This window comes from Gopherus evgoodei, chromosome 12 (assembly GCF_007399415.2).
Source record: "Gopherus evgoodei ecotype Sinaloan lineage chromosome 12, rGopEvg1_v1.p, whole genome shotgun sequence".
Classification (NCBI taxonomy): domain Eukaryota; kingdom Metazoa; phylum Chordata; order Testudines; family Testudinidae; genus Gopherus; species Gopherus evgoodei.
Window position 1 is genome coordinate 10,524,399 of NC_044333.1, and position 23,668 is coordinate 10,548,066.

The window sequence follows — 23,668 nt, forward strand, 5'->3', positions numbered from 1 at the left end:
GAGTTTATTTAAACCTCAAACCTTTTCCTTGTTTACCTGATATTTACTAAAAAGTGGCATTTAACACTTAAATCTTGCTGTGGCTTATTAGAAGCCAATGTACCATTATGGGAAATTCCATACATTTAAAGTTTGAGATTTGTTTAAAGGATAATAGGTAGTTCAAGGTCTCTAACACACTGTTTTATTAAGAACATTGTGCATAGTTTGAGGGCTTAGGATAGGCTTGAACTTTACATGAAAAAAAGTCTCAAATTCCACCATGCTGAAGTCCTTTCCAGTGATGGGAATTAAGTGCTCCTCAGTCAGTGCTATAAGCTAGAAATTCTAATAAATGCAATGATTTTCATTAAGTGATTTTTTAAATTTAAATTAATCAGTGTCCTATTAGCCACTGCATAGGCTCTCCTGTACTTAAATGCAGGGGTGGGGAAGTCGTAATGCTATGGAAATGCCGACAGAGGAACGATGATGGCAGTGGGGGGGGGAAAGAGGAGTGAATTAGCAGCAGGCAGTGTTCAAAGATAGGAAAGGAAAATGAGTTTTGAGGCAGACTTGTAAGATGAGTTGAGACTTTAGTATTTAATCCTAGACTACAGTTGCATTTTCAGAAGTCTTATATACAATGGCAATAAGTCCTTTCCCTAGTTTTAGATAATGGCCAAAAGCCATGCTGACCTCCAAATTCCAAACTGAGGTTAGACGATGATTTCTCAAACTTTCACAGCCTAGAAAGTGACACTAGTGCTAATCCCCAAGTCAGCTCTCCCAAAAAATCATAGCTGGCACTTGCAATATATTTGGCTTAGTAAACATTGCTAGACCACTGACATGCATGCTGTTGCTACTCTTGACTGTAGAATGCCAGGGACTGAATCAGGGGACAAAGAATAGAGTTCAATAAATCACTCAAAGAAATTGCGACTTGTGTGAGTGAGATTAATGTCTTCAATAAATAATTCAACATTCTTAGATTAAAGACATTAATCTCACACAAGTCGCAATTTCTCAGAGTGATTTATTGAACTCTACTTTTTGTCTCCAATTCAGTCCCTGACATTGCTTTAGTGTAACTTCACTAGAGCTCTAGCAGAGAATGCAAGTTGATGTTTGTGGCCAATCTTAGAGAGTTGTACACCACAAAAACCTGAATTTTAGTTTGATATTGACAGAAGTAGGTTTGTATGCAGTGTTGTATCCATGTCAGTTCCAGGATATTAGAGACAAGGTGGGTGAGATATCTTTTACGGGACCAACTTCTGTTTGAGAGAAGGTTGTGTTTACACACATCTGAAGAGCTGTGTAAGCTCAAAAGGTTGTCTCACCAACAGTTGGTCCCATAAAAGATCACTCACTTTGTCTCTAAAAGTTGCTGTGCTGTCGATGCATTAGTAACTAATAGGACAGTAGTGAGTGTAAGGGAAATAGCCACAAAACTGTATTTGCTGCTTCCTTGATTTCAAGTACCATTTTTGGGTGCACTGACAATTAATTCTGCCCTATTAGCACTTTACCATTAAAATCTAGAAGGTGGAGGCTGCAGCAATGGGAATGGCTGATATGAGAAGGCCATAACAACCCTGAGACATTGAGTTTTATATAAATTCCCTTAAACCAGGCAGGAAGGGAAAGGGCTACTGCAATATAGGCACCAGCTACCAGAACAGTTACCCCAAAATAGTCTGTCCAATAGCTTAGGAAAGTAAGTATAATGTTAAAAAAACAAAAATAGAACCACAGCTGTGATGATGGCAAACTAAAGTAACTTAAACTAATTAAACCGAGTCCCTCGTGATAGTATTGTATTATACTGCTAATGTTCTATAACACCTTTATATATTCAAGAGATGGGTTTCCCAACCCACTTTTCTTTACAAAATAAACACTGTACTGCTCAGATCTGCCATTCCGAGTTCAGATGAAAGCAGGTGTATACTAATCAGCTGAGGCTTACAGTCAGAGATTGATTTATACAAAGACTGTCGCTCTGTATAGAAGTTGATATCCCCAATAGAGCTACTCACTGCAGAAGGCTTACATTTCAGCATTTTGAATCTTTTAGCTCAGTTAAGGAGCAGAAGCCAAGTTTTTGAAGAAATGGCTAGTTACAGCAAAATTGTAAAAAAAAATCTTTTATTTACAAATTCAAGTATATAAATGCTTTACATTACTCTGTTTCAGTGATACAAAGGAAAAGTTGTCTAGCCAAAAAGCCCTAGGACATGTCTAGAGATTGACCATTTTCATGTATACAGAGAAAGCAGCTCTTATAGTAATGCAGCTCTTTCTTAAAGCCGAGATTCCCCCTCTACTTGCCATAATTGTAATACTCAACTTAGAAAGTTAAGCTTTCACTCAAACAAATTTGCTACTGGATAAAAAGTCACATTATGAATGACTTGCTTTACTTAACACTCACTCATGGAGTTAAATACTACAAACTTGAAATTGCAGATGCTTCCTGGATTTTAAGTACAAAATTATTTTTTAAGCAAATTTCATGCCAGAAAGTTCAGTTTTGCAGACTTCTACTTTCCCAGTGGCTCAGGTTAGGAAACGTATATAATCAAATACAGTATCAATTCTACAGATCAAACAGATGGATAAAGACAGCTTCCTTTTAAAATGTGATATTTTGTACAACAGTGGGAAGCTATTTGTTTTACCAGGAGGAAATGCTTTTCCATTCTTTGGAGTCTCACTTTAACATTTCCATAAAGAGCTATCAAAAGCAGCAGTAATTTTCTGGACTTTTTCAGGGATGTCAAGAATAATATGCAGGCAGTATGCTAGTATTCAGATTTAGTGTTAATCAGAATCTAAATCCTGGACCACCTCCTATTCAAACTCCTGCAGAATATCAGAGTGGTATTTGACCCATGTTCTGCTCCTGATACCCCTGCCATCTTCATCACTGAAGCTCCCATCAGATTCTAGAGAAAAAACATTAAATGCTTCAAACTACATCTTAAAATTTCTTCGTAGTTAAAGATCAGTTATGATTCAGGAATTAAATACTTAACCTGCCCTCTGCCAAAGAATTACAAGTTCTGCATCAGATGAGTTTTGAGTTGTACTCCTTTTCAAGGCAGTGATGCTAACTTTGCACATATCTTTTAACTGAGGGTTTCAATGTAGCTAAGAAGTCTCAATTTTAATAGGAAAATGGGATTTGCCCAAGATCATTGGCAAGAGTTAGGAACTGAATTAATCTCCAAACCTCATATGCCTTATCCTGCAACTCTCGACAGTTAAATCAGCTTGATAAGGATTTCTAATGAAGAAATTCCTCAGTCAGCCACTGAAGATGAGTTCATCCATTTAAGACAATCATCAAATGAGAATCCACAAATACAGGTTACTCCATATGGCACAGAGGGGCCAGGTAGAAGTATTTTCCCTTTGTCCTCAAGATTTTTCATGGAAAGAAGGGTTTGTAGAAGTCTCCATCACCTCAGTTCTAATGGGCTTTCACAACATTGAAAGACTTAAAAGGAATTGAGAAGTTAAGTTCTACTTGCCAATACTTGAACAAGTGTGAGATACGTGAAAATGAGGAACAGTTTATTCCTATCATCCACTGATAGTTGTGGAACAAATCATTCAAGACTACCTTTGAAGTCTCCAATTTAATGAGCCCTCCCGTTCCCCGAGAACATCTCCATTCAGTAATGATTCCACCTTAGATTGTGACATTATAGCTAGCACAAGTGATAAAGTGAACACCATCAGAACATTTAAGCCTCATCCCCTAAATGGGCAGAAGAGCAGGGAGTACTGACAATGTAATACCTCCATCTTTTCCTTCTCTGTCTTCATCTTCCTCAGGAAGGAACTCCTCTTCATCAGGATAGTCATTACGCCAGTTATTCTCATTGTTTTCATCATCTTCATCATCATATATTTCTTCAGAAATATGATCATCATCTACCTGCATGTCAATAGGGAAAGGACTGTTCAGAGGAGGAAAAAAGTCACAGAAAAACTAAGTGATTTCTCCATCAGTCTACATAGTGTAAGATGAGGAAGAAAAAAATATTGGCTAGTGATACTTACAGTGACACCACCCAAGAGTTAAAATGATGTATTGTAGCCTCAATGGGCAAGATCACAGTCTGCTCAGGTCTGGCATAACTTTTGTTAGTGCATGCAATAAAAGTTTAGTACTGTGTTAAGGAAATAAAACTATCCTAATATAACACCACTGATGTGGTTGCACCATTACCTATTTTGGGCACTGATGAAATTACAAAATTAATTCCACCCACTCCAGTTGCACTTCAGTGGTTGAATGAATAGTAGTTTTGAGGAAAAAGTTAGCTATTTGAAGGGAAAAGTGATAAAGCAGTGTTTAATTTTGGTGAAGGGAAAAAATGGATCAGAGGATATGCAATGAAAGAGCTTCTTACCAGTGCCTACTATTGAAATATGAAATCACATCACAATTGAAGCACAGCTGTTCTCTCACTATATATAATGCACAAAAATTGACTGAAACCGTAATAGTTTAAAGTACTCAAATTAGGAAATGCCAGAAATAAGGCTGCCTATGCAACTGTATTTTGGCCCTCTTTGTGCCACCTTTTGTGTAGGCATAGCTGCTCATCCACAAGAAGCAAGTTTGACTACTATTAGTCCTGGAGACTACACAACTGAAGTATGAATGACCCAGATTCTTTTCTTGCTTGTGCATTGTTTACCAAGTTCCAATCAGTTACACCTGTGCAAACACAATGAAAACAATGGAGTTATATAGGTGTGTTATGTCGGGCATAATTTTCCCTGTCAATAGGGAAAGAACCTAGGTTGAGTTTGCAAGACTGGTAGTCAGAAAAAGCATATTTGATACGAAAGTCATTGAGCTGCAAAATGGCATTTTGCATGGTCATGATTTTTAGACTAGGACAATGTAATTGAAGCATGTTTGTTTCCATTAGCTTCTTTCATTACTACATAAAGTCTGGTTTTTGATTTCCTTGTCCTTACCAGTTCATATTCCTCTGTGTAAGGCTGCACAGAGAGGATGTTCTGGATCCAGCCAGGAGTTGCTGTTTCCATGTAGTAAATATCATAAACATAATCCTCTTCCTTCCCATGGTGTTCTAATCCTTTATCATTCTCAGACACAGTTAAACGCTCACGGATCATTTCTACTGCATTGCAAAGAATCGCCTCTGGATCATCAGTTTTCTGTTATCAAAAAAACCACCACCAATATTTCATTGAAGTCACACATAGTGAGTTTTTAAGTGAGCTATAAATAAAACATTTATCCTTAATGCCACAGATAGGGCAAAGTAAAAACTTTCTGCAAGTTATTTTACAAGTTTGACTATTGAAAGCTTTAGATTGCTGATGCTCCAAATAAGTTACAATATGACTTTATCTGGGAGCAGGGTAGGGTACACCGGAGAGTCTTTCCATAACCCAAACATTTTCTGTATAGTTAATGGATAGTGTGTGTTCACAGCAGTTTTTAATAGAATTTGAGACTTTCAGCTTATATTTGAAAATAAAACATTGAACCCTAAATAGAAAATCCACCCATTTTACTCAGCTCACCAATCTATCCATTTAGAACACCTCAACCTAGAAATGGAAATACTGATTTAAATGGGCATTTCCAAGTGTACTACTGGCAGATGTCAACCTACTGAAAAGTGAATCTGCAGGAGTTCAGAAACCCACATACCAACTAAACAGTTTCCAGTCAGTTTTAGCATTTTATTTTAGGGAGCAATTTCATTAGTGTTTTTTTCTGTTTTTGGATGGACTGCTCCTCATACATTCATTTGTTAGGCAGGAAGATTTGCATACAGCTGTAACTCAGACTCCATATCACCCATAAATAACGACTGTAGCCTGAAGAAATTCAAATACAGTCTCCCTCTCAAAGTTAAGCCATGGTTGGCCTTCTATAGAGAAGCAGTAGCACTAGTGTGATTTTTCTACTACAGCATTTTAAAAATAAAGGGTAGAGGCAGCTGTAAATAAAAGCAACTTTTTTCTTGCTTGAAACTACTGCTACTTTGCTGTGTAAACAGATAACGGATTAAAGGTGAAACATGAGTTAGTACATCAGATTCAAAGCAAACTGGATGAGTTGAAATTCATTGTCTTGTGTCTGGTTTATCCATGGGTAATTCTGAAAGTGTATGTGTGTGCGCGCACGTGCACACACACAGTGATTCTCAAAGTTATTTGTGGAAAGGATCCAAGGACTGTTTCTGTTAGGTCAAGACCAGTTCTATACACTCTGCATAAAAACTTCAGTTATTGAGATATTCTAATCAGCTCTCCCCCTTTATCAACTTGTCTCACTAGTAGCTCTTTAATATTAAAGAGAATTGTTTGTTTTTTGCATCATTCAACTTGAAAAAAAACAGATGTTAATTTCCATTTCAGGGTTTCACGTGTTCAAAGTTGGTGGGTTTTCCATACTAGCAAGAAATCTATTAATTTATTTGCAAAGCAATTTCATGTTAATATTTCAAAAAGCTTTCCCCCTCCAAAATTTTGGGCCTTAATAGCTACATAGATGTGAATTTAACACACGCAAAAAATAAAATCAGAAACCGGCTCCAAGGCCATACTGTCCACCCCTTGTTTTCTCATTCTGAGATGAGAAATGCACCTAGTTTATTCTTTGTGATTTGGACATTTGCAAGTTGAAGACAGAGTTTAAGCATTTGAAAACTCATTGCTTTCAGTTAAAATAAAAAAAGACTGATCTAATTGTCTTTTTTTAAAAAAGCCCAGGCTGTTCCTCAAAGAAACCTGATCCTGAACAGATTTTATATTAAAGAATCTTAGCACTAAAATTATGCACAAGGTACATACTAAAAATGGATATTTTACAATGGAAATGTTAATATGTTCACTATAAACGTCATCTGTGCTATTGATATTTCTGTACACAATAAGAATGTGTTCCATGGTTAAAATACAATCCACTCTGAACCACCATCCATGTACAAATTCATATCAGCGATGGAAAAATTATATTACACCTCTTCCCCCTCCAAAATGTGGATCACCAGCAGTTATATTGCCTTCTTATATCTTTATTGCTGAGAAAAAAAAAAAAGTGGAAATATCCAGAGTTCACCTTGCAAAGATGGTAACTGCTTTTAAGAAAAAGCAGTTTTATTCATGAAATCTATAATCAAGACTTAGATCCCCAATTTACACATTACTCATTAAATGAATGGTTAATACACTACAAAGGTTTGTCTGCCTCTGATAGAATTTAATACATATAGTTGTGCAAGTGGATACACATGCTTAAAGTGAATATTAAATATTCTGTACAGTATGACACTGTTCTATTACATTAACATCTGTTGTAGTAGAATTGTTCAGTTATGTAACAAGGTAAAAAAGGACACCTACACAGAAGTTTAGAGATTGGTCTCATATTTACAGCAGAAAACAATGAACAAGTCCAAAAGACAGGAAAAGCCTGCTGGACCCGCTGAGTCTGCCCCATTGTTTCTGTGTTCCACATTCACAGGAGGAAAAAAAACAAAAAACAACACTTTCCAGTCGATTCTTCCCTATAGCCAGAATCATTTGCAAATTGTGGCTTTGGCAGGCCCATTGTTTCAATTCCATTTAGATTGGCACAAACTCTCCCCTTGCTGGAACAGGTGCTTGAGAGAAATTCCACCCATCAAGTTCAAGTGCTTCCTTAACTATTTAGTCAATTCTGAGGTGACAATAGGGAAACCAGTAAGACAGTCTCTCTCTCTCTCGTCCTCATCCTTACATCTACAGAAGGGGAAAAAATTGAAGTGGAGAGGGAAATGGAGAATGAAGCAAATGCTGGCCTGGTTTGATGATTTTTTTTTTTTTGCCTAGACACCTCGCAATTAAGATTTATTAGTAACAATGCTATTGGGCTTTTGTAGTGACATAATTCTACCTCTGTTTGGTCAGGCCCAGTGTCAGGTAGCACTGCTATGCATTTTAAAAATCTTTAAGTTCTAATTCAGAAGCAACTGTTAAATGCAACAGAGAAGGACAAAGCTGATTTGTGGAGCCTCGTATTTCCAAACCATTAATGATATTTCCATATTAAAAGCACTTCACTATTTGAGAAAAGAAATGAATTGAGCAGGTTGCAAATCTACCTTTTTGTATGTCAAAAGGTGAAGCCGCTACCGCTCCTGAGGACTGAATTGAGGTCCAATCTCAAACACACACCAGAACAAAATGAGTAAGCAGATGAGACCATATCTAGCATAAACTGAGATTGTGACTGCATATTATAGCTCCTATTTTCTATTCTAAAAACAAATCCTGCGGAGTCACATTTTGGGAGCCACTATTCCTTCCCACTTTGCTTTCCTCATGCTTATTAGGCTTTTGGGGGGAGGGGGGGGGGAAGACTGAAGCTGACTGAGGGAAATGGGCAATAGCTGCAAGTAGTCTAATCTGAACAGAATGTTTGTTTGTAAATAGTCAACATGCACTTTGAGCGCTTGTTCAAATATTATTGAATGCTGTGTAAGGCTAAACAAATAATTTGAATAAGCACTCTTATCAAAATGAATTATTGCACTGAGCTGCCAGCTGTTTATCAAGATGCAGCATTTTCAGCAGAAGTTGCTCAATTTTTACTGCTGGCAGTAGAATAAGTTTTAAAAGTTTTTCAGTTACCACATTCTCCTTGCCCACACTGATGTTTACTTCTCTCTCTAACAGAAAGTTTTTCATCTTCTCAGAGCTGTGATCCACTGGTAATGGGAATGCTGAATGGGTTTATTCTCATATATGCTATATAATACAATGCTTCCTTCAATATCACCCTCCTCCCACCCCACAAAAGCACAATATTCTGCTACCTGCCACAATCATGAAAGAATTTAGAAGACTCATAACATACTGTACATATAGCAACCATGTGAAACAGACAACTTTGTCAGACTTAGAATTCCACCAGAAACTGAGCAGAGATTCTTGCACCTGTATTTTAAGTTGCAAGATGACTGCAAGATTATAAAAGTTACCACACTAAAAACACGTAGAGCTCAAACTCTACTCATCAGTGAGAGTGTCAAGCACAGGGGCCTAAGCATTAATTTCAGAAAAATTTGGAATATTTCTACTCAGAGTTGCTAAAATAATCTTCCAAACGTGAACAAAACAGATAGTGTTTCCTCAGTTTACAGGAAGAGGAGATGCCCCTACTGCTGCTCCAACTTGTCAAGCAGCAGAGTTAAAATAAAAAGGCTCAGATTGGTTTCACAGCTGCTATTTAAAAATAGCAAAGTCCTTAAATACCGTATCAATCGCACTTTGTTGCTGCTTGTGGGAACTATGAGCATCAGTACAATCAGGTGCTGGAGTTATTATTCAGGAGGAAGCTCAGTCAAAGAAGCAGAGGCCTCTTCTCTCCACCAGCCTTTTCTGCAGGCGATAGGGAATTCTGAAGGGTTGGGGACATGCACACAGAGCTCCTCATTTCTAGCAACTAAACGGGGTGAAGCTTTGAGTTTTCTAAATCTATTAGTCAGAGGCTTATTTGAGAGATTAAACCCCGACCTAGGGCCCAGAGAAGACACTAGTAGAAATCCATGCACCCTCCCCTACTCCACAGAGTAGAGGTGGGCAAACTTTTTGGCCCGAGGGCCACATCGGAGTTCCAAAACCATATGGAGGGCCAGACAGGGAAGGCTATGCCTCCCCAAACAGCCCAGCCCCTGCCCCCTATCTGCCCCCCTACAAAACCCCTTCCCCATCCACTGCTCCTTGTCCCCTCACCACCCCTTTCCCTAACTGCCAACCCAGGAGCCCACCCCCATCCAACCCCCCTGCTCCCTGTGCCCTCACTGCTCCAACCGGCCCCTGGGACTCCCATGCATATCCCACTGCCCCTGCTTCCTGTCCCCCGAAATCCCCTACTCTTTATCCAACCCCCACTCTTCACCCCCAATCATGCCGCTCAGAGCGCCAGGACTGGTAGCTGCACTGCCCTGAGCCAGCCACGCCACCGCGCAGTCAGAGCACCAGGGCAGGCTGGCGGCTCTAGCAGCCCTGCTATCCAGCAAGAGCTCGCAGCCCTGCCGCCCAGAGCGCTGACAGCACAGCAAGCTGAGGCTGCGGGGGAAGGGCAGGGGATGAGCATCCCTGGCCAGGAGCTCGAGGGCCATGCATGATGGTCCCACAGGCCATAGTTTGCCCACCTCTGCCAGAGAGGTTGTTCCAGGAGGCTGCACTTCTCACTAGGACTTAAGTAGTAAGACCCACCTCACCAGCATCTTTTATATTTTGCTCAGGCTAGGTTAAATCCTCCAGCTGTCAGATTCAAAATCACTGACAAATACAGAAGAATCTTTCCAGTATGCCCACCTATGCAATTTTACTGCACTAAAATGCAATTTAATTTGGCTAGTCAGTAGTGCACAAGTCTCAATACCAACCTGTGTGTGAGCTGCAGCGATATTGGGATCTCTTTCTACTTCCTCCTCTTGTACTACATCAAACAACTGGAATTCCCCCAAATAACTTGAACTTCCATAAATTGCAGTGCTTTCTTGGTGTGAAGTGTCTTTGTTTGCTTCAGGGTCCAGTTTGGCACCCTCATTTGTCTCCTCGCCATTTGCGTCAAACGCAATTGTTTCTCTTTCAGCACAGTTTGGCCGGTGGCTGGTTATGATGCGGTACCGGTTTTCCTGCCTCTTCACCTGCTTGGAGGAGCGAAGGTCTTGAATGATTCTTTGAGTGCTTCCTAAAGAGGGTCGCAGAATCTCTGCTGCTTTATCTCGAGTAATAGCTTCTTGTACATACTTCTGAACAGGCTCATTCTGGACAGAGAGAAGGGGGGGGGGGGAAGTCAAAACTACTGACTTAAAAACCAGAATCGCCCTCCTCCCTAAAAGAGTTTTGTGCATATTATTGTTACAAGTTACCAAGACTGGAGTAAACTGAAAGATGCAAGTCAAAAAATTTATTACTGGTTGTTTACTTCGTTCATTTGACAACAGTCTAACCTATTTTATTCTATATAGGTTCTTATACCACAGAATTGTATCTGCATGTCTTCCAGCAGTGCATTAACCAACAACATGATAAACATGTCCTGTTTGTTCTTTTATCCACCACTCAGGAGAAGTGTGCACTGTGGAATATCGTGTTATGGTACGGTGGGTTGTCTGGAATATAAAGTTATTACTATGCATTTGTTAGAGAAGACAAGGTCAAAAAACATGCTTTAAGTGACAGGTGGTGAGGTTTGTGATGGTCCTTGTACTTGCGGGAGTTCATTCCACAGTGTCAGGCTAGTCCCCAAGAAAGTTCTGTCTTCTGCACAGATGAGCTTTACCCTCATTGCAGGGAGTTCCATTGTGCCAGAGGAGTGAAGCTGTTAAATGCTGTCTTCATCCCAGAGTTTCAGTTGGTCTTTTGTGTATCCTGGGCCCATGCCATGAAGTACTTTAAAAATAAGGGCTAGGACCTTGAACTTAATTTGAAGTTCAAGGAGAAGCCAGCGCAGAGGAGAGGTCCAAGATGCTTGTGGTAGCCTGTGTTGCTGAGGAGACATGCTACAGAATTCTGTGGTAGTTTGAACTTCCTAGGCACTGAAGGCTTTGGAGCCCAGTAGAAAGCATTGTTGTAGTCCAGCTGAGAGGTGACAAAGGCATGGTAACTGAGGTCATCATGCACCAGGATGAGACAATCACCCAGGCATAGGAGATAATAGAAAGTGTTACTCATGGACACTGTTACATGACCATTTCAGCAAGGAATTAAAGAGCCTTCTTAAACTATACACTGAACTGATCAATTGTGGGTGTGTACCTTCAATCAAATGAAACTACACCATGGCTGTGAACTCTTCAAAATGCTTTCCTCTGTCCACTAGCAACACTTCTGTCTTACTCATTCAGCAAGCTATTTTTCCATTAAAGAGCTGAGCTCATCCAAGCCCTGGGCCATCTTGGTGGTCATATGTTGTGAAGGATAGGCTGAACTGTCTCATCTACATATTGCAGACATCAAAGTCCATGTTTGTCTGACTAGTTCATCTAATGGCTGTCTATAGATGTCAAAAAATACCAGAGAGAACTGATCTTGGTAGAAGTCCACAAGCAAGGAACCTAATAGTGGAAGTACATTTTCCCCATCACTACTCATTGGCTCAATCCCTCCAGGAAAGACTCAAATATTTTAGCCCTTTACACTGGGCCCTTACCACCACTCAGGTGAGAGAGAGCTAGTCAGTACATTTCTCTATATTTGCACAGGACTTACAGGTGACAATGGGGGAAGAAATACATTTAAAACAGGATTATAAAAAAGCATTAAAATGGGTAGGGGGACTTTGAGGCAGGTGGAGGACCCAAAGCAACCTCAAAAAGTGAATTCGATGTTGATTAGATTTCAGTATGAAACTATCCCCTCTTCTGGGCTTGGTTTGTAGGTGCCGACAGAGCAGACCATTAAATGACTGAGCAGCGGCATCACCCAGAGGAACGTAATGGGCAGGACAAAGTGGTGTCCACCGCCCAAACAGGAGAGCCCTGGTTAGACACGAGATGTGTAATGGGGACCGAGCTATCATAAAACCCTATTCGCTGACGGGCTGGTCTCTGAGGCCCAGGCAGATTGGAGAGGGAGGCTCCCGCTAACCAAGGGGGGTGGCCAGGACCGGGGTCCCGCTAACTAAAGGAGTTGCGGGGGCTCCCCACAGAGCAACTCAGGGACGGAGCTGCTCTGGGCTGGGGGAGGCCCCACGGAGCCCGCTCTGGGCTGGAGAAGGGGGCGGACCAGGACAGGAACCCCGGCGCTGGGGCCGGCCCTGCGGTACCTGCGAGGACACGGTGGTCACCAGCTTGAAGAGACTCTTCTCCACCGGGTCGCGGGGGGCCGCGGGGCCCGGCTCGGTGCGCTGCCGCTTGCAGGCGATCACCAAGGCCTCGGCCGGCTCCGACCCGCCGCGCTTCCGCTTCACGCGCAGCACCGCCGCGCGCTCCATGCCGGCCGCCGGGCCGCGCAGCATGCTGGGATAGAGACCCGCCACAAGCAGCGCTGCACCCCGCCCTTTGGGTGCCGGGGGCGGAGCTTTTTACTACGCACTAACCCGCCCGCTATTGGGCAGGGTCCGGACTAGAAGCCCCGCCCCCTGACTCACCCCTCTCCGCTCGCCTGCGGTTCTTTTTCCCGCAATGCAGTCTGGGACGACGGTGGCCGGCTGTTCTCGCGCCTGACAGGGCGGTAAGGAGCGGCCGCCCCGCCGTGCGGCGCTGGCCCTAAGGGGCGGGGCTCGGTAGCCGGCCCGGCGGCTGGGCTATGCCCGTGGCCCCCTGCGCCGTCGCAAGGCGGGGCCGCCTCCCGTGCAGGTCTCCGGGCTGGTAACGCCTCCACGGGTCCTCCCTGCTCTCGGGAACGGGCAGCTCTTGTCCTAGGGCCACTTATCGCTATCGGGCTCCCACCGCCATCGCCCAGGCCTTGAGGCGGGGTCCCTCCCCCACTCCCGCCCCGAGGCGCCTTCCCCTTGTTTCTGCGGGTGAGCGCCCCAGTCAGCTGCCATGTCCGTAGACTCATCGTGTTAGGGCTGGAAGGGAGCTCAGTAGGTATCTAGTCCAACCCCCTCTCAGAGCAGGACCAATCCTTTGAATTAGATTAGGGGTAGGCAACCTGTGACACATGTGCCGAAGCCGGCATGTGAGCTGATTTTCAGTAGCACTCACACTGCCAGGGTCCTGGTCACCGGTGTGGGGGCTCTGCATTTCAATTTAATTTTAAATGAAGCTTCTTAAACATTTTAAAAACCTTATTTACTTTACATACAACAATAGTTTAATTATATATTGAAGACTTATAGAAAGAGACCTTCTAAAAAACATTAAAATGTATTACAGGCGTGCGAAACCTTTAAATTAGAGTGAATAAATGAAGATTGGGCACACTACTTCTGAAAGTTGCTGACCCCTGAATTAGATAAAGAAATATTAAAAGACATCGTATAGTGAATGCGGCGCATGCTTCACGGAGGTTAGAAATAGCCTTTTACTAATAGTATTTTTATTTTATTCTTTAGAAAACTTGCTTATATATTTCTCTTCTGGATTGTCATATTGGTAGTGTTCACAGAAGAAGTGCATCATAGTGAGTAATCATAAATGAGAAGATGGCATATAAGGATTGGGAGAAAGTTACAAGTATCAAGAGTGTAATAGAATAAGGCAAAAGATGGAAGAGCAAGAAGGTTACTAATGAGTAAGACTACAGTTTAGTCATGGGTATTTTTAGTAAAAGTCATGGACAGGTCTTGGGCAATAAACAAAAAATCATGGCATGTGACCTGTCCATGACTTGTACTATAAATACCTCTGACTAAATCATAGATGCTGGGGTGAGGGTAGTGGGGCGTGCCATCAATGCTAGTGCTGCTCCGCAGGGAGCTCTGGCACCCCACCACTGCTGGCCGGGGGCAGCCCAGGTACCTGCCACTACTCCTGGACTGCTGCTCTGGAATCAGCTTCTTGGGTGGCCTTGTTGTCAGCTGCATCTGCTGCTGCAGAAGTCACAGATGTCCCAGAAAGTCATGGGATCCGTGACTTCCAGGATCTCCATTAAAGACTCACAGCCTTACTAATGAGATGCTTAGGAATGAAGGCTATAAAACAGGGAGGAGGGAGAGTTAGTATATGTTATAACATAACTCGTATTTTGTTTAAACAGTTTCTGATAACAGGACAAAAAATTGTCTTCACAATACACAAAGAATACAAACAATGAAGGTCTTCTGTGGAAGGGCCAATCCAACCACAGGTTCTGTGGAATGGTTGGAGGAAGATGAGAACTATGACTACCATCAGGAGATTGCAAGGTATGATGGGAGAAAACACTTGATCCTCTCCTTAGATGCAGATTAATGAATTGTAAAAAAAAAAATAAAAAAAAAATGAATGCAGTGTGAAGCTAACAGTTTCAAATAAATTGTTTGTATCCTTTATAAGTGAGTAGAGTGGAGGGTGGAAGCACTTTTCTAAGCAAGCTTTCTACATCACTAGTTAAAACAAGAATAATTTGAAATTAAGATGTTACTTACATTTACCTTTACAGAAAAAGCCTGTGGAGCCTGGGATTAATAATATTATTTAGACAGGTTTCAGAGTAGCAGCTGTGTTAATCTGTATCTGCAAAAAGAACAGGAGTAATTGTGCCACCTTAGAGACTAACAGATTTATTTGAGCATAAGCTTTCGTGGGCTAAAAACCACTTCATCGGATGCATGCAGTGGAAAATACAGTAGGAAGATATATATACACAGAGAACATGAAATAATGGATGTTACCATTGTGGAAGTACGGAAAGAACTGACAGGGATTTGTAGGGGATCTTCATGCATGATAGTCTCTGTTAGCAAGAGTTAGGCTAACTGTAACCCTAATAACGCGAGATTTGTAGAAGCAAGGATTGTGTGAGGCGAGTGGAAAAGAACTGTGTGAGAAGTTGTTTTTCGACCTTGTGTATATAAAACAATATGTAGACTGGCTTCTCTTGATTGAGAAAAACAAGATATCAGGATGACCTATGTATAAACAAAATGCAGCTGTTGCTTATTATTGTCTGTAACAAAAATGTAAATGCTTGCTGTAATTGTTTACCTGTGGAGAGACCTGTCTAGAAAGGGGAGACCCTTTGTCCTAATGCACTCTGTCCCTGTTGTAGCTGCTAAACAGTAAAGTATCTGACTCTGCTGCACCCAAACAAAAAGCGAGAACTGAGTTTTTCTCTGACACCATACACACTATAACAAAAGGTTTCAGAGTAGTAGCCATGTTAGTCTGTATCGGCAAAAAGAACGGGAGTACTTGTGGCACCTTAGAGACTAACACGTTTATTGTAGCATAAGCTTTTGTGGACTACAGCTCACTTAATCAGATGCATGCACTATAATGAGAGTGATCAGTTAAGGTGAGCTATTACCAGCAGGAGAGAAAAAAACATCTTGTAGGGGTAATCAAAATAGCCCATTTCCAGCAGTTGACAAGAAGGTGTGAGGAACTGTAGGGAGGAAAAATAAACATGGGGAAATAGTTTTATTTTGTGTAATGACCCATGGATTTACTTTGTGTAATTTCCCCCCTACAGTTCTTCACTCCTTCTTGTCAACTGCTGGAAATGGGCCATGTGTGTGTACACACCTACTGTATTTTCCACTGCATGCATCTGATGAAGTGGGTTTTAGCCCACAACAGCTTATTCTTAAATAAATTTGTTAGTCTCTAAGGTGCCACAAGTACTCCTATTATTTAGACAATTATTTAGGTTAAGTTCACCTGTATCTTAACTTATACCAAGTGGAATGTTGTAAAAATACTAACTGAAGTAGCTTCACCCAAGCATTTCCTTTATTAATGGATGATTATCTAGGCTGAGATTTTGATAGGCACTGAAGTGAAATAAGTGTCTGAATCCTATCAACATTTAGTGGGAGTTAAGTATCTGACTCTCAAGCTCCTCTGAAAATCCCAGCCATAATAGTTTCTCATTGATCATATTGTTGTAACAACCTTTTAGTAGTTGAAAGTCATGATCAAAGAGATCAGATGACTGGGTCAGCTTGTTGGGTTTTTTAAAATGGTGTTCAAATCAGACAAATTAAAAAACCCATGCATTTATTTGTCCTCAGGTTGGGGGAAGAGTGTCTGTGTAGGGGGAAAAATACAGTGGCTGGTACCTTAAGATCCACGTAGTATTTAAATTGGTACTGATAATAACCTGAGTGATTACGTATGTGCAATATATATATATATAGAGAGAGAGAGAGAGAGAGAGAGTGTGTGTGTGTTATAAAATCACTCAGACTATTATCAGTGCCACTTTAAATAGCATGAAGATTTCGACTTATTAGCCGGCTCCAAACCAGTGCTCTGTGGTTAGTACTCCCTTTCCACAGAGCTGTCTATAAAAAGAGGACACAGTTTTCTTTCCCTAGTTCCTAATTACTAACCTACTGCATCTGACATTCTCTGTCATTAGTAGTTGTTGATGATAACTCACCCATAGGTGCATGTATTTGCTCTGTACTGATTTTTCTAAGAATGCTCAAGATAGCGTATACTGCAGCAATTAACAGAAAAAAAACAAAGGATTATACTACATGTAACAATTCATAGCTCATTAATTCATATATACATGCCACTCAAAATGGGAAAATCAAACAGCCTCTTAAATGGACACATCACTGTGTCACAGTAACTTACTCACTCACTAGGAATAATTGCTTCACAGTGATGATTCTTCTCTGCTAACAAATTTATATTGTGGTGGTTAATATGCAATGTTTTGACCTGTAAATTCTGTTTTATTTTCAGATCATGCTATGCAGACATGCTGCATGACAAAGACAGAGTGAGTATAGAAAGTAACTTGAATGGTGAAAAAATGTCGTGTTCCCTTCCCCTCAGCAGCTCCCACTCCATGATTGTACAGGTTCCTCTGGAAGTTGAAGTATTTTGCTATCTGCACTTTCTAAGACCCAGTGATGATACTTGGGGTACTCAGGACTCTGAGCTGCCTTGTTAACCTCCTGCCTCCAGTGTGAGGAAGACTTGCTTGTTACTCCTGGGAGAATTCTGCACCATTGTGCATGTGCAGAATTCATGTCCCTTGCAGATTTCTTTGCTTCCCTGCAGAAAAATAACTTTCTGATGGGGAAGGAAAGGGAAGCAACAAGAGCGGTCATATATGTTTTGGGTGCCTAGGGCAACCGGCACAGGTAAATCACAGTGAGGTAGAGGGTGGGGCTGGGGAATATTTGATTTGTGGCTTCTACCCTGTGGTGGGCTCAGCTAGTCCTGGCTCGGCTGGGGAGGATGGGACTTTGTATGCCCCTGTATGGCATCTGGGGCTGGGGCAGATCCACCCCAAGGTTTATCCCCAGGCTGCAGGAAGCTCTGCAAACTCTTCCCCTGTCTCCTCTCCCCCGGCCCTCTGCTTCCTGCACCCATCACCCCTCAGCTGCAGTGGGAGAGATCACTGTATGGGGAGATGCTCTCCCATCCAGCCAACCCCCGTGCATCCAGATCCCTCATACTCAGACCCTTCCGCCAAGCCTCTGCCCCCCGCACACACCCAGAACTCCCCTGCCAAGCCCCTCTCCTCCTGCACCTGGACCACTCTGATGAGCCACCAGCACTTTGATCTCCACCCCCACCAAGCCTCAACCAGCTGCCCCTGGATTCCCACCATACTGAGCCCCTCTCCCCCAGCATCTGGACTCCCCGCATTGAGCTCCCCACACCCAGACCCCCCCTGCCGAGCTCTATCCTTCCCAGTCACCACCCCCCACTGAACCTGTACCACCATCACTTGGAGCTCCCTGCAGAGTCCCATTACTGTTGCACCCAGATGCCCTCCACACCCAGATCCCCCACTGAGCTGCCTGAACTCAGATTGCCCCACACCAAACCCTCTCAATCCATACCTGATCCCCCCCTCCACTAAACCCCTCCACACTTGGTCCTGGCTTGCTGAGCCTGCCTGCCCACACCTGGTGCACCTGTGATCACTCACATCTGTGCAGCCAGTGACCTCTTCTCCCAAATGCTATACTGGAGTCTCCACATTTACTTGACAAATACAAATTTCAGAATTTTGCAGAATTTTAAAATATTGTGTGCAGAATTTTTATTTTTTTGGTGCAGAATTTTAATTTTTTTGGTGCAGAATGCCCCCAGGAGTAATATATAATTCCATATGTAGTATCTGTACATACATTTCCCAATGATATTAACAACCACTAATGTGACTATTTCTTTCATATATGACCTCACGTGACATTCTTTGGTGAGCCAGAATCAGGATATTCTTATAGCCCCCTTGCCAGTTAGCATTAAGGGGTTTTTGGGTCACAGGCCCCAATCCTGCAATGATAGCCATACAAGCCTGACCAGGGCTGGCTAGCTAACATCTAATTAACAGTGTTAAAAATTGCACTGGCATCCAATGAGCCACTGCTTCCAGGGCTCAGTGTTGCTCATATAGTGATAGTGGGGAACTTTTCTAAACATTTTGTTAGGATAGATGGAAACACTGTTTCTTCTGCAAGAACTGATGTTAAGGAGGAGAGAATGTAGAAAGATGCTTTTATATGAGTAATAGTCATGCTCTCAACTCTTGACAGGAAAATACTGAAGAGGGGGGCGGGCGGGCAGGCAAGGTCGGCCAACTTGCAGATTTGCTGCTTGGCTTGTACTGAGTATGCTCACATGGACTGAGCATGCTCAGTAATGCTGCTGAAGCTGCTGCCCTCATTCCCCCCCCACCCCCACCCCCCTCCTCATCAGCAGGGACAGGTCACCTCTTGTCTTGATAGGTAAGTAAAAGAGGAGCTGCTTTTCGGTTATGTTGATTTTAGACATGTAATTTTCTGTTATACCTTCAGGGGGCACTTTAGACTCATCTTATAAAATTCAGTTTCTGCAGTAATTCCATCTAGCCTTGTCTGCCTATATGTGGCTGTAACTAAGTTCTTTTTATTCTCCTCCACTTATGCTGTGTTCTTAAATCTTCCAGTTTATGCTAAGGGAGAAGTTGAGGCGATACAACGTCTTCAAATAAGTTGAAGACTTAAAAAAAAAAATGCCTTAAAGGATTGGTGATCTTTCTGCTCCATCTATGGGTGAATAGTCTGCTAGTGATTCATATCATTATCTACTGTATGTATTCCAGGAGCATGCCTGTAGTGGTAACAGCACTCCAATACCAAGATTTAGAGGGAGATGATGGGACAAAGCCATTAAATAGCTGTACTCTAATTATGTCAAAATAGCCACAGTAGAACTGAGGCTTGGTCTGCACTTAAAAGTTAGGTCGACATAGCTATGTTGATCAGGGATGTGAAAAAAATCCACATCTCCAACCAACATAGCCATGCTGACCTAACCCCACTGCAAACGCAGCTGTGTTGACGGAAGAATAGGTTGTGTCTATGCTAATGAATTATTCTGGTATAGTCTCTGTAGTGTGGATACAGCCCAGTTGTGGTAAAGGATAGAGCTGACCCTGTTAAATCCAGGCAGTAAGAGAAACACAGGCTATTTGTAAAAGCTTAGCAAATCATATGCAAGGAAGCCTTAAAAATTGCAATTTTTAAAAATTGAAATACACTATTTCGTTCACTCTCTTCTGAATAAGGTGTACTACAGTTGGACAGATGGCCTTTCAACACTTTGATTTATCTTCCTAGCATTAATCTGAGTGTGCTCAGACTCTCTCAAAGAAAAAAAAAGAACACAAATAAGCCAAAAATTTGGCAGGAATTTCTATTTCTTAATATAGTGACAAAAACGAGACAAACATACTGTAATTCATTTGTAATGGAAAAAATGCATCACTCTGCAACAGATTTAATGGACAAGATATGAATGTAGTAGATATGATTCCAAGGAGACCCAGTCAACACTTAAATTGTACTCTAGATTCACACCTGTTACCAGAAGCCTTAAAGCATTTTATTCATACAGGATTGTTCTGTAAGGCTTGGGGCCAATGTACTGTACTTGGCCTACAAAAATAAACGTGTTGGACTACGAATACCATTGAGTATTTAAGAATAAAATGAAGATTCGATTTAGGCAGTTCTCTTGTTTGTATATGTTATGTTAACATTATCAGTCCTATTGATTTTGGTCTGTTGCAACACATTTTGGCTCTGTGTGCAAAGAAATGGAGTACATATGTTCAGCATGCTTGGGGACACCTTTCCGTTCCGTTGCCATTTACATACACTGATGTAAATACCTCGCTGCAATAAGCAGACAGTGTAAGGTGTAAGGAACGCAGTTTCTTTGTCCTAATAAATACCATAAGTACAAGCTGCGTACTCTGCAGCAAACTTGACCTGACTTCTGTGGTATTCAGTACAGTACACTGGAAGTTTCCTTGGCAATCTCAGATAAATTAAAAATGTGAGGAATGTTGGACTCAGGGCTGGTCTACTGTACCGCTCAAGTCGAAGTAACTTACATTGCTCAGGGGAGTGAAAATGAGACCACCCCCGCACCCACCCCCCTTGCGATGTAAGTTGCATTGACTTAACATGGTATTCACACCGGGCTGTGTCGGCGGGAGACAGTCTCCCACTGACATAGTTTCCGCCTCTTGCGCAGGTGGAGTAATTATGCTGGTGGGAGAGTGCTCTCCCGTCAGCATAATACATCTTCACCAGATGCACTACAGCGGCAATGTAGTGCAGTAGTGTAGACTTGTCCTAATACAATCAATGCAGTGTCCCCTTTGTTAATTTATTTAATGTTACATTCAATTTCTTCAGTGTTTCCCTTTAATATTCATATGCTACAGTATTTTGATTTGAAAATGTGTTAGAGAAGTTAAGGACAAAGCTGGAGATCTCAGATCTTCTAAGGACAGCTCTCGGATTATTAGATTATTAGAAGTAATAGAAAGTGGTCTGGATTTTTGAGATGAGCATTTTGCTGAAGGTTTGTGATGCAATGCTCAAGTGAAGTAGTGACATCATCATTCAGTTTCAGAATTAACACTCATTAAAGTTAACAGACAGTTTATACTTCTCAGAACTATTGGTTCATGCTATTTGCAGGCTCAGGAAGAAACTGAATCGGCTAAACTCAGCTGATGTTTAGAAGATCATCCTGCAACTATGAAAGCTTAAATTTTGGAGCATACTTCTGCAGCAAATTGGGGGTTCTGCAGGAAATTCTGTGCTTGTGGAATTGAGAATACATGAGGCTCCCATGGATTATGCAGTTAAGAACAAGAAAATGAATAATTGCTAAATGGATAATGTTGTAGATTCCCTGAGAAACTAGACACACAGGCCAGACCATTCAGCTTTCCATGTTCATCTCATGGGACTTCCATCCTCTGGAAATTTAGCTACTTCCAAAGTTAGAATTTCTAAAACCCGTTTTTTTGCTAAGGCAAACTAACTTGCAGGAGATGTTTTGAATATTTAAGCCAGTGTTCCCTAAAGCAGTGGTTCTCAAAGTTGGTCTGCTGCTTGTTCAGGAAAAGCCCCTGGCGGGCTGGGCCGGTTTGTTTACCTGCCGCGTCCACAGGTTTGGCCGTTCGCGGCTCTCACTGGCCGCAGTTTGCCGCTCCAGGCCAATAGGGGCTGCGGGAAGCAGCGTGGACCGAGGGATGTGCTGGCGGCCATTCCCGGCCAGCCAGGGGCTTTCCCTGAAAAAGCAGCAGACCAACTTTGAGAACCACTGCTCTAAAGGGTGTGCGCTGTTTTACACCCTTCTCTCCTTTGGGTGGGCATATGATAGATTAGCCAATGACTTCTCACAGCCACACAGACTTCTCTATTGTTATCCAAAGTTTGATTGAATTTATAAAAAATATTTAGCTGGTATGGTTGCAGAGAAAACCTCCAAAATGTGACATGAGTGTAACCCATACAGCAGTGTCTGCCTGAATTTGCAGAGATTGTGAGAGGTCTCTGAGAGGTATGAACTTCTGTTTCGAAGTGCTGGATCATCAGTACTCTGTCCTTTCTTTCCCTTTGAGTATTAGACCCCCCCAAAAAAACTTAGTTCACAAGCCAAAGTTCAGGGATGTTTCATAACTCTGTAATTTATGTATTATTTTCTCTTTGCAATTTGATTCCTTTAATTAATTTTAAGATGGTTTTTTTGTAGATGACAATAGATCAGAGTGGGCTGTCAAACTCTGCCTCCAGCTAGGAGTTATTCCCATCTGCATCTGGCTTTACAGAGCTGTAAACTCTCTCCCGAAGCATGATTTAATCAAAAAAAAAATCTCTGGATATTGGCAAGGAATTTAAATGTGATGCAGGCTTCAGTGAATTCCACTGATAAAACCAGTGGTTTAAGATCACAGAGGAGAATGACATTGAAGCTTTGGAAACAGCAGTGGATGGCCATGGTAATGTTTTGTGTGACAATACCACAGGTTTTAAAGTTTTGAGTTTGAGTTACAGTACAAGCTTGAATTTAAAAAATAATCACTAGTAGGACTCTACAGTGAGTAGAACAGAACAGAAAAGAAGCTGCGGTTCCAAATGGATTCCAAATTCCTTGGACCGCATCAACTTGATTTTGTTGTGAAATGTGGTATGGCACTTCTAATTTCTAGGAAGAACAGTTGGATAATGACCCATGTCCTACTTCTTGAACTTCTGATTTTTGTTCTGAGGAGTAAAGTTCTAAAGTTGTGGCATGGGCTTGAGATCCATTTTCAGGGTCAGAAATCCTATTTTATCTACATCAAAAAGCCCTTCATGGCCTTTGATCAAATTGGAAGGGTGAACAAAAACTTGAGTATCCTACCAAGGTAAAACTTGATTTGAGAGGAGGTAACAACCCTCGGTGTTGTCCTTGCGCCCCCCAAGGTTACAATGGTTTGAAGTAGGTTTGTCAAGTGATTAAAAAAAATCACGATTAGTCGCTCAATTAAAGAATTAATTTAAATTAATTGCACTGTTAGACAATAATAGAATACTATTTATTTAAATATTTTGGAAGTTTTCTATATTTTAAAATATATTGATTTCAATTGCAACACAGAACTTAGTGTTCAATGCTCACTTATATTAATTATTTGTGCTGTAAAAAACAAAAGAAATAGTATTTTTCAATTCACCTCATTCAAGCACTGTAATGCAATCTCTTTATAATGAAAGTTGAACTTACAAATTTGAATT

The 23,668-nt window shown here is 41.6% G+C and overlaps 2 protein-coding genes across 8 annotated transcripts in view; one reads left to right on the plus strand and one right to left on the minus strand.

The window, feature by feature from the left end:
- Nucleotides 1-161: 161 nt before the first annotated feature.
- SLC7A6OS (solute carrier family 7 member 6 opposite strand) lies at nucleotides 162-12,979 on the minus strand. 2 transcript variants are annotated; one of them, XM_030581465.1, is made up of 5 exons: nucleotides 12,812-12,979; nucleotides 10,425-10,808; nucleotides 4,987-5,190; nucleotides 3,793-3,931; nucleotides 162-2,933 (listed from the first exon to the last, which is right to left on the minus strand). In XM_030581465.1, the coding sequence occupies exons 1-5, from the start codon at nucleotides 12,977-12,979 to the stop codon at nucleotides 2,839-2,841; spliced, it is 990 nt and encodes a 329-aa protein (XP_030437325.1). In that variant the 3' UTR covers nucleotides 162-2,838. The 2 variants fall into 2 exon arrangements, with proteins under 2 accessions (XP_030437325.1, XP_030437326.1); XM_030581466.1 differs by lacking the exon at nucleotides 162-2,933 and adding an exon at nucleotides 2,940-3,487.
- A 144-nt stretch (nucleotides 12,980-13,123) lies between these two features.
- PRMT7 (protein arginine methyltransferase 7) overlaps nucleotides 13,124-23,668 on the plus strand; it is a 44,178-nt gene continuing 33,633 nt past the window's right edge. For 2 of the 6 annotated variants that reach the window (XM_030581626.1, XM_030581627.1), the window contains exons 1-4: nucleotides 13,325-13,343; nucleotides 14,045-14,112; nucleotides 14,689-14,836; nucleotides 17,331-17,367. In XM_030581626.1, coding sequence (XP_030437486.1) covers nucleotides 14,742-14,836; nucleotides 17,331-17,367 — 132 coding nt within the window. In that variant the 5' untranslated portion in view covers nucleotides 13,325-13,343; nucleotides 14,045-14,112; nucleotides 14,689-14,741. Of the gene's footprint in view, nucleotides 13,219-13,272; nucleotides 13,511-13,865; nucleotides 13,999-14,044; nucleotides 14,113-14,688; nucleotides 14,837-17,330; nucleotides 17,368-23,668 lie in introns of those variants that run through there. The other 4 variants (XM_030581630.1, XM_030581628.1, XM_030581629.1 and 1 more) reach the window with 4 other exon arrangements.